Source organism: Coffea arabica, chromosome 1e (assembly GCF_036785885.1).
Source record: "Coffea arabica cultivar ET-39 chromosome 1e, Coffea Arabica ET-39 HiFi, whole genome shotgun sequence".
Taxonomy (NCBI): domain Eukaryota; kingdom Viridiplantae; phylum Streptophyta; class Magnoliopsida; order Gentianales; family Rubiaceae; genus Coffea; species Coffea arabica.
In genome coordinates, this window is record NC_092311.1 from 44,137,653 (window position 1) to 44,148,647 (window position 10,995).

At 36.1% G+C, this 10,995-nt stretch overlaps 2 protein-coding genes across 2 annotated transcripts; one reads left to right on the forward strand and one right to left on the reverse strand.

Annotated features, from left to right (window-relative positions):
• Positions 1-2,235: 2,235 nt before the first annotated feature.
• On the forward strand, positions 2,236-8,841 carry LOC113705436 (transcription factor E2FB). Its single transcript, XM_027227292.2, has 14 exons — positions 2,236-2,743; positions 4,733-4,925; positions 5,078-5,137; positions 5,308-5,393; positions 5,471-5,559; positions 5,665-5,719; positions 6,603-6,655; positions 6,747-6,797; positions 6,916-6,964; positions 7,055-7,120; positions 7,225-7,301; positions 7,543-7,765; positions 8,123-8,189; positions 8,300-8,841. Exons 1-14 carry the CDS (start codon positions 2,576-2,578, stop codon positions 8,431-8,433), a joined length of 1,371 nt encoding a protein of 456 aa, XP_027083093.1. The 5' UTR covers positions 2,236-2,575; the 3' UTR covers positions 8,434-8,841.
• A 170-nt stretch (positions 8,842-9,011) lies between these two features.
• On the reverse strand, positions 9,012-10,604 carry LOC113705446 (uncharacterized). Its single transcript, XM_027227301.2, has 3 exons — positions 10,257-10,604; positions 9,373-9,564; positions 9,012-9,272 (listed from the first exon to the last, which is right to left on the reverse strand). Exons 1-3 carry the CDS (start codon positions 10,491-10,493, stop codon positions 9,114-9,116), a joined length of 588 nt encoding a protein of 195 aa, XP_027083102.1. The 5' UTR covers positions 10,494-10,604; the 3' UTR covers positions 9,012-9,113.
• Between the last annotated feature and the right edge of the window lie 391 nt (positions 10,605-10,995).

The following is a 10,995-nucleotide window of genomic DNA, read 5'->3' on the forward strand; positions in this document are numbered from 1 at the left end:
GCATTTAAATTGGGGCAAATTAACAGCCCTATTAATCACATTTTAAGATTAGTATTAAATGCAGCAAATACCCCAAAACTTGTGCAGAAGCAGCTCAGTTGCAGTTTATTGTCCCAACTTAAAAAACAATATTGATTTTGCCCTCCATTGACTTCAAGTTTGCTAATTCAAAAATTCTCAGAATGCTAAATCCTTGTGAACAAATTGCCCTCAAGCAACCAGCAAAAGGATCTGTTCACTCTATTTAAATACTGAAATCCATCCATTTTCCTTTCATGAAGATTCTATTACCCCCAAAAAAAAAAAAACATAGAAAAGTAATGGAGAGGATCTCACTGCTTTATGCTTTGTCATTTGGGAGGGATTAAGCAACAAGGATTCTAACTCCTGACAATTAATGGTCCCAACAAGATTTCAAGTTCTGGACAAGATTCTTAACTCTCACAAAACATGATTCCAAAAATGATTGAAAACTCTTCTGGTTACAGCTAAAAGAAGTAGTTCATTTTCTTTGCAAATCGACAAATTTGTTTTCTGATTTTGCTTATTTCTTATGCATTTTATACCTTAGTTTCCACAAAAAAAAAAAAAAAAAAAAATCATGTGCTCCTCATGTGGTTGTAATCTTGTCCAGCATGAAGGAAAATCTTGTCAGCATGAAGGTAGTTTGATGCCACGATAATTTTTAAACTATATATTTCAAAATATTCAAAAATTTACATGCTTCAAAAATTTTTTCTACAACTTCTACAGTAAATTACAATAAAGTTTTAGACAAACATCTAAAAAACTCACTTGCCTAGCGGGGCAATTGCATTATCAGAAATAAGATTTTAACTCGATTCTGGGCTTCACGCAAACAGCCCAATTATAAATAAATGATTACGTCCTAACTAGCCCAAACTTGAGCCCGCTGCCACTACATTTTTTAGTCCCAAAATTTGGGTTCGGTAAAGCTGCCGACTGAATTACGCGCCAAAGAATCGTCAAGTAACGGCACTGCCCAACGTAAGGCGCGAATCGCCGATTCGAACCTGCTTAGATAAAGACTTCCATTGGTCCTTGGCTACAATAATATTTGCATTGCCTATATGGATAAGTTTGGAGGACCTTTAATTTTTTATTCTTTTTGCACCTTTAAAATGATTCCATTTGATAATTAATAAAACGTAAGTTACAAATATATTAAAGGAGAAAGTAGAAGAAATATTTCAAATTTAGTTGTTTTAAAAAAGTGTTTGAAGAAGTTCGACTCTGATATTTCAAATTTTGTTTCGTCCACGTATTTTTAACCAAAATACTGATAGATGGTCTTTTTTTTTATTTCTGCTGATATTGACGCATAAACGTTTTCTTTTTAGATTGATGTTTCAAAGACTCAATAGAGCATTACATAATTTTGAATTCTGAACATTAATCTCTCGAAAAACTTTTCTAATAAATAAAGAAGAAGAATTTTGTTGTAATTTCTTGGAATCAATTTTTTTTTTTTTACTTCCTAGCCAATTAAAGTATTCAGCTCTCAAAAGACATCACTAGCACACTATGCACACTATTTCTACACCAAAAGGAAGTATGCCAAACTGCTCATGGTAGTGGACACATGAGCATATACTACTTTAGCTAGATTACTCCCCAAAGTCCACATATGATACCACAAGACTTCACTTATTTATTTATTTTTATACATAAGCTAGTTATTAGCATAATTTATGAGTGTTGTGGAAATCCTGGCATGTTAACAAATTTTAATTTCAAAATTTCTACATTCATGTCAATGTAGTAAAAGGGAAGAGGACAAATAATGGAAGCTCCAATCATAATCTTATGAATAGCTAGAGGATTTTGGCCTGGATACTTTTCCCACCCCTATCTAATCCTCAGATGGACCAAGTGATTTTTGTTTTTCTCCATCCTCTGAGATCAACCAATTTATTAATTATATACATCAAATTTGCAGGCTACAAAAATAATGGCACCATAGACTATTTTCTAGTCAATCAATAGTCTCACAACTTCCTAGGAAGTACTAATAATTTTTTTTTAAAAAAAAGTATTAGTAATTTATTCATTTCAATAACCTCCTGAATAATTACAATCATGATGGACTAATATTCATAATAGGAGTCAATTTTGGTTATTATGATTAATTTAGATGAATAGTGAAAATATTTAATTAAATTAAATTAATATAGAGTAATAAAACTAGTTTCTTCCCTCCACATCTATTTCCGAACCAACTTCCCTCCTTTCTCCGAACCCCCTTCACAATCCCCTCTCTCTAATTTCCCTCGTTTTCTCCCCTCTTATCTTCCAACTCAATCCCCATCTTCTCTCTCTCTCTCTCTTCCCGCTTTTTTATTCCCTTCCTCCACCACCATCTTCAGATCTCCTCCGCCCTCATCGCCACCCCTTTTCACCTCTCCGGCAGCCCATCTCCAGAATTCCATCATCCCTTTATCCTTCTTCCCCTTTCCAAGCTCCAATTCCCCTCAAATTTCCCACTGTTTCTTGATTTTCCCACCAAAAATCCGTAAAAATTTGATCTTTTTAGTTCAAGAAAAAATAGCAGATCATGCAGCAGCAACAGCAGCAGCAGCAGCAGCAGGCGTTGAAGAAGCAGCTGCCATTCACCTCGATGAAGCCGCCTTTTGGTGACTACCATCACTTCTCCACCGACCCTCATCGGCTGCCCCTTGAGCCGGAAGCTGTTATTGTCAAGTCTTCGCCCCCTGCACCTCCGGTAAGTGTTTTCTCTTATAGCTGATGACCCTTTGGATTTTTTCAAAAGTAATTTGTCGTTCTTTAGTGGTGTTTGGTTTTGGATATGATTGGAGTAAAAACTTTATCTTTGTTGATATTGAGATCTATGCGAAGTTTTGTGCTAGGTGCGACATGACTGTTGGATGATTCGTGTGTTGTAGGATTTGAGAGGTTCAATTTTATGATCTTTAGGTGTTATAAGGAAGTAGGTTAAGTGTAGTTTCTTGTTTTGGTGTTTGCTCAGCTAATTCTTCTTGTTCTTCTTTTTAAACTCATAATTGTTCTTTACTCGATTTGGTCAAAATTCGACCTTTTGGTGACTCTGAAGTTGAGTTGATGGAATTTTTATGGAGCATTTTGAGTTCGATGGAGTTATATAGCATTGATTTTATCTATTCTGGAGAATAGAATCAATCACTGGGGATTGCGTGAAAGGATCAGAGGGCTGTCATTTCCAAGTTGTGAAGCTGCGTATGAAGGTTGATCTTATGTGAGATCTTGACAAGAAATGGAAAATCTTGCCTGTTTGAATTGCTGCTACATGCAGATAACCACTATCACTGTGCTGAGATAGTTTCGTATGTCTTTTGTCATCTAGCACAGCTGTGACAACTGCTACATGTCAAAGGTTCGGGGGAGAGAAGCTTGATATCCAACTTGTGCTAATTGCTTAAATCATCTAGAAAGAAAGCCTATGCACCTTTGCAGCTGATAGAGCTTTATGAGTTCAAAGACTAGTAGGCTAGAGCACTGTATGAAAAGTAACAGTTGCTTCTGCTGTACATGGACTCTTGGAATATATGGTTGTAGATTCTATACTTGGCAATCTTGTAATAGGAAGTATGAAAGAAAAATAGAAATCAGCAGTTAATTTATGATTAATGGTGCACTTCATAAGGAAAATGTCGCTGGTGTTGCAGGGACTAAAAGATTGGAGAATATTTAATGTTGTGTCATTGAGAAGTTGGGGTGAAGGCACCAAAACATGATACATGTATGTTAACCTTTTTTTTCTTGAAGGAAGTAGTATGTGATACATGAAGACATGTCTTAAGTGATTTTGTAGGTCAGATGCAGACTAAAGAAATTCAGAGATATGATTTGATAGATTGGTGAAATAAGTAATTATTTCTGCAAGAAAGAAAAAGAACTACTGAGTGGCCATAGTTATATATGGGAAATAGAGAAACATGAGAATGTCAAAGAAAAATAAACAAGATAATGGAAAATCAGAGGAGAAAAATGCAATGCAGGGGTAAACATAGCTGGCTTGGTAGATAGAAGGAAGGTTAATAGAGAAGAGCAGGAATGAAGCTCATGAAAAAAGAAAGAGAAGTACATCACAGTGATTGATACTGATCTGATTGACTTTTGCTTGATATTGACGTTTCCTTGCAATGTTGGATTGCTTGCTCACTGCATTTCTTCCTGTGCTCTTAAGTTCAAGTAATGGTCCTAATGGATGCACAAGGAAACTAAGGAATGATATTTTTCAAAACATAATCCAGTGGATCTACAAAAAGTCATGCAATGTGCTTTTCTCAAACCTTTCAGTGGTTCTTCCAAGATCAAGAACATGACACTGTTCTGGTGATTTTATTTGAGAGAAGAGAAGCTAAAAGGCATAACTTGAACTAGTTTTAAGAACATATGCAACTTGACATATGTAATTACCAATAGATCGTGCTTTAGAACTTCAACGATAACTAAGTCTTATCTATAATTCTAAAGAAGTTTTAAAATTGTTAAGTGATTCATTTTTCTCCATTTTATCCTGTAAATTTAAATAATTCTGAAGAAGTTCTAAAGTTTTTCAGTGATGTATCTTTCTTCACTTTATGCTATTAATTTTCTAACATAAATTTTTTAATCCCAATGCTGTTATGCTGATAACAAAGCTCTTTTTATCATTTTTCTTGAATTTTAAATCCTTCTGATGATGATTCACGGATATGAAATTTTCTTGCAGCCTTTAAAAAGGAAGAATGATGTGGTAGATGTTGAAGTTGAGTCTAATGATCAGAACCATGGTCTTGGTTATACCGATGCTGCCAATGTTTCGGCAAAAACACCTGTATCGGGAAAAGTTGGAAAAGCACAAAAAGCTCCAAGGATGACAAAGGCGAGTAGATCTGGTTCTCAAACTCCTGCGACAAATGTTGGTGAGACTTTTTTGTTGGAAGTCTTACGTGCTTCTCATTTTGATGTCTCCTAAAAGTAGTTGTCGGTTGCAATAACAAATTGAAAACCAGAAGAGAATCAGGCTTATGCGTGCATATCAGTGAAAAAGGCTAAACATTGGAATCATTTGCAGGTTCTCCTTCGGGCAATCATCTCACGCCAGTTGGTCCATGTCGCTATGATAGCTCCCTTGGTAAATATTGTTGGGGCCTTGATTTTGGGGGGAAACAAATTCTGGCCATACTTTATTGTCACTTGGTTTTCTGTGGCCTATTTCCTATGTTGATAATTCTATAGGATTATTTCTGTACGTTAAGTATGCTACAGTTAGATTGAATGATGAATGTGCTTCAAATTGCTCAGGTTTGTTGACAAAGAAGTTCATTAATCTGATTAAACATGCTGAAGATGGCATCCTTGATCTAAATAAAGCTGCTGACACATTAGAGGTAACTATTTTACAGATCTGAACAATGGTCCAAATTTTATTGATGTTATTTTAGCTGAAGAGATACTGCCATAACAGGTGCAGAAAAGGCGTATATATGACATAACAAATGTCCTAGAAGGCATTGGACTCATTGAAAAGAAACTCAAGAACAGGATTCAGTGGAAGTATGCTCAAATATTTGCTGTGATGAAGATTGTCTTGTGTAAATGTACTTCTTTCCTGGATTTACTAAAAATTTGAAAAGTTCCTAACACTTGTTCTTTGGTCAGGGGTCTAGATGTATCAAGACCTGGGGAGGTTGATGAGAGTGTTGCTAGCTTGCAGGTTCGTCGAGACCACTGTTCTCCTTGGCATTTCTGGTCCTTAACTTTTCTGTGCATTTCAATCTCTTGAGATGCTATCGAAGTGATCCCTAAATGCATGTGATCCCCAATGAGTGTTGCTAGCTTGCAGGCTTGTAGAGATCACTGTTCTACCTGGCATTTCTGGTCCTTAACTTTTCTGTGCATTTCAATCTCTTGAGATGCTATCGAAGTGATCCCCAAATGCATGTGTTGCCTTAGTAATGAGTACAATGAGTACTCAATACTACCTTTGTCATTTCTTCACATTGCATTATTAACATTACAGTAGAGATGTAATTCTAAAAGTCTGAAAATGAATGGATTACTTGACCATCTTGTTTGGTTTAAATTCCCTTTGACTCCATATTGAAACCATCAATGAAGAACAATGTGAAAATGCTTGCACGATCAGAAATTTAGGTAACGTAGTTCACCTTGCTAATAAAAATATTGCTCGCTCTTCTGTTATTGAAGATTTTTCAATTCTTTCTTTTGTCCGAGAGTTTTCATGTAACACGTGATGGTATTGCTGATTTTATGAGTTATTCCTTGTAGAAAGCAAAACCAGATTAAGCATGTCATTTGTTTGAGGAAATTGAGTATGTGTAGTTCTTTGGAACATGAAGAAAGGATTCCTGTACCTAAGCTAATATGGAAGTGCAAAAATATGTCGCAGCTGAACCTAGAAGAAACCATGTTATAACTTGGCATGAAATTCATATTATCAGTAAATGAGTCATCCTTTGAGATTGTCGTCATGCACTAATGAAGCTAGTCCAAAGAGATAAACATGTGCCTTTCCTTCAGCTTTTTTTGTTGGGTTGTTCTGGAATATTTTTTCATTGTGTTCTCTCGCTTTGCAGGCGGATATAGAAAATTTAACAATGGAAGAGCACAGATTAGATGACCAAATAAGGTTCTGTTCTAAAGCCCACATTGTACAAATTTTACATGTTTGCTTAGGTCTATCATGACGATGCTAACGCTACTGAAATATTGTCTTACAGAGAAATGCAGGAAAGGTTGAGAGACCTGAGTGAAGCTGAGAATAACCAAAAGTAATTTCATTCTTCTGCCTTTAATAACGAATCTTGTTTTCTGAGTATCATTTAGCATGTATTTGTTGAAGTTTATTTGCTCATCTGTTGGTTCTCATCTTCACCTTGCTCTCATCAGATGGCTATTCGTTACTGAAGAAGACATTAAGAGTTTACCTTGCTTCCAGGTGGATATTAGTGCTCTATAACTGGTAACATTTCCTGTCTTTCAATTCTAACTCCGAGCTGACTTGTGTTTTTGTATTCAATATTGTTAGAATGAAACGTTAATAGCAATTAAAGCTCCTCATGGCACTACCTTGGAAGTTCCAGATCCTGATGAGGTAATTGTTGATGCTTCTTGCTTTTGGTTTATGTAATCAAAGTCTATCGTTCCGAAACTAGTTCTATATGCAATATAGTGAGGCAACATTCCTTTCTTCTCCAGGCTGTTGACTATCCCCAGAGGAGATACAGAATAGTTCTCAGGAGTACAATGGGACCAATTGATGTTTACCTTGTCAGGTATTTTGTTCTAAATGATAAAATGATATTTTGCCTTCCTGGTTCATATGGACTCTATGCGGGACTAGACATTAGATATATTATGTTAGGATGACATTGAATCTGATGCTATCTATTCTGATATTTTCATTAAATTTTAGTGTTGTTTTCTCAGTCCTTGATAGTGCATTGGATGCAATCTGCTGCTCATTTGTTTCTGATTCTAATTTTTGTTTTCCTTTCTGGATGATTGTGTTTTAAGTCAATTCGAGGAAAAATTTGAGGAGATTAATGCAGTCGAGGCACCTCCAGACATTCCTTCAACATCGGGGGTGAATGAGAATTTAGCTACGACATCAGTGACCAAGGAGAGTGGAGGAGACAACATTCAAATCGAAGAGCAGGAAGATAATAGGATGTGCTCAGATATAGGCACATCGCAAGATTTTGTGAGTGGGATCATGAAAATTGTTCCTGATGTTGATGTAAGTCCTTATTCAGTACCATATATGATTTCTTATTTCTTAGCATCTTAGATGAGTGTTGGGAACATGATCCAGTTAAAATTGATCATGTCTTGGAAGCCACCTCATCCATTCAGTTGAGGACATCTAATTGAAGATCTCTTCTAGGAAGTGTAGCGGACCTCCTAATTTTTCCAGTATTGAGAATTTTAGATGGCATGCTGATCTCATAGTTTTCCCAGACTAAAAACCACTGTCTTTTGAAAGAAAAATCAGAGAGGGAGACGCTATTTTCCTTCCACGTACATTGAAAATCTTAATTCGGGAGAGCGGTTTCTACCTCATTTTCAGCTAATGCAACTCTTTTCCTCCTTGCAGAGTGATGCAGATTACTGGCTTTTGTCAGATGCTGATGTTAGCATCACAGACATGTGGAGAACTGAATGTATCCTTTCCTATTGTTTGTCTGTTTTTCTCTGCTGTGTTTAAAATCTCTTCGTGGATTACAATAATGTATGAATTTTGTGAATAAGATTCCTTGACTCTTGTGAATAGCTGGAGTTGATTGGGGCGATTTGAGCGCAATTCAAGAGAATTATGCCATGCCTAGTGTTAGTACGCCACGTGCACAAACTCCACCACCACATACAACAGAAGTGCCTTCTGCAACAAATGTTTCAGGCAGTTAAATAAGATTGATCAATCCTACTTGCCAATCCTGGGCATGCTGATTGCAGAAAACTGGAAGGAAGTGCCTGAAGCTTTTGATATAAAGTTCAGGTCCAGTAATTTCTCCATTTAAAACCCTTGAAAGACCTTGGAGTTGCATTAGATCACTTTCAGGATCCACGTACTGCCGGAATCTCCAGGAAGTCAATCTATGAAAGAGCTGGTAAACAGAAGTGGAGGCTGGTGGTTTTTTTGTACATTATGTATCTATACCCTGTAATATCAATAAATAGATAAAGTTATGTTATCATCAAACATTGGCCACTGTAAATTGTTTCCTTCACTACTACTTCCTGCTAGTTGATGACCTTCATAAGTGGATAGTTTGTCAGTCATATTATAATGGTAAATGCTAGTTGACTGCTTAAGCCCTGTTTCCAAATGACATGCTTCTGAGAATTGCTGAAATATTTGAGGCCAATTTTATCTGAAGTTCTGTTTGTTCAGACTACTGCAGTATTATGTGGGGATTGTTAACATTTTGTTTTAAGGCCTTCAGTCTGATCTAGATGATCACCTTTACAAGAATTCTTGCGTATTTAAAAGCGGTCAAAAACTCTGTCAAATAGTTATATTGCTGCCAAAGAAATACTACATATGTTGGTAACAAAAAATTGCCCAGCATCACTAATCAGCCAGGTCAGTTTTCTTTATCAACTTTCTTGCCAATCCAGCTTGCAACGATTGGAGTAAGGGCAACAGTAGGAGGAAATCTGATGGGAGATGCAGCCTTATGAGCAGCATAGGCCAAAGCAAAAGTCCCAACTTTTTCCCCAGCCTCGTTGGTGGAAATTCCTACCTGCAAGGCAGCAAGACCATGAACTCAAATTGTAACAATTATTCACAAAATAAAGTTAAATCCTGTAATTTTTGGAAGTTGATTGCCAGAGGCACACTACCTTCTGCAGCAAAGCTGGAACATCAACACCAGCGCTAATGAGAGCATAACAAAGGGCAAAGGAGATTAAAGAGAGGGTAATAGAGGTGGCCAAGTATGCTCCTCCATACTTTGCCAAGAGTTCCTTTGCTTGGTCCCCTTTTGATTTCTTTTCCTCATTTCCTTCATCTCCTTTCTCTTTTGAGCTGAATATCTACAAATTGGCAGAGGCAGACCAAATTTTGGCATCATTGATCCAACCAATTTGCTGGCATTAACCCAAGGCTCATAAGCACTATATATAGCTAATTCTTGAATTACAGGGACAGATTAGGTTGGCAATTTGGACCCTTAGTTTCGGAGTTCCATTCAATACCTTAAAAACTTCTAATGTACTATGCCAAACAACCATTAGTCGGTAATACTAATCGCATATCGACCCATAAATCTTACTTTTTATTTACTGCTAAAATAACTTTCAGAATGGCCAAAAAAAATGGCTAATTAAGCTAACCACTTAGTCATTATGCATCGAAGATTAAAAAAAAATAGCATTTAGTTAGTTTGGGCATTAATTAACTTATCAAAATTGCAAAGAATAGTTGTCATATTCTTACAACCAGATAAATTGGATAGATAAATGATTAATTGGGAAAAAGTCACAAGTCAGCTAGCTCCTGCACCAAGACTATGCTGTCATATTGAACAGATGTTAATATTCTTAACCAAATTCTAGTTCAGCAATTATGAAGATAAAGTCAGATGACTAAAACCCAGGAATATTCCTTTCCTGTCTTTGGAAAAATAAAAAAAGGAGCAAATATATTCCACAATCCCAGAACATGATGAAACTGACAAAAGAACAATGGATAAGCAGAATTTGGAAGGGAAAAGGAAGGTGGATACCTTCCAGAGCCCAACTTCAAGGCCATACTTCTTGGTAACATCTTCAGCTGAGGATGGTGCAGAAGACTTGATTTCCTCTGTTTTCTCCTTTACAGCTCTGAGTCTAAAACTTGTACTGTAATTAGACTTGGAACTGGAAGGGGAGATGGAAGAATTGCTGATGAGTGAGTTCAATTTCCTATCATTCTTCTTCCTGTGGAAGCAGAAGTAAGAAGGGACCTGCAGAGCTGTGGCCATGTGTCTGAACAAAATCTTGATAGTTGGACGCCAGATTAATGGACTAACATATTTGTATGAGGATTGAGGGGTGGAGATTAGAGAAATCTTACTAGCAAATTTGTTGGTGGAAAAATGTGACAGGTTACCTCTTTTTGAGCAACTAATAATCAGACAAACAAAAAGAAAAAATGTCTAATTTGATATTTATTATTTTACCCTCTGAAAGATTTCTTATTCCTTGTGCTTGTGTATTTGCTTAGAGGACAATGATTAGCTCCTTCTATGGCCTTTTTTCTTTTTTCTTTTTCTTGCATATGTGTGTGTGTGTCTACACACATGTGTGTGTATGTATATATGTATGTATGAATCCGTATGTATATATATATATATAAGTCTATATGTATATATATATAAAATTCATAATTATTCATGAGCAAATAAATCAGTTGTAAAATAGTAATAATAGTAGTTTTTGGCAAAAAATTAATTTTCTTATTATGTACCAAAACACTCTTATTGA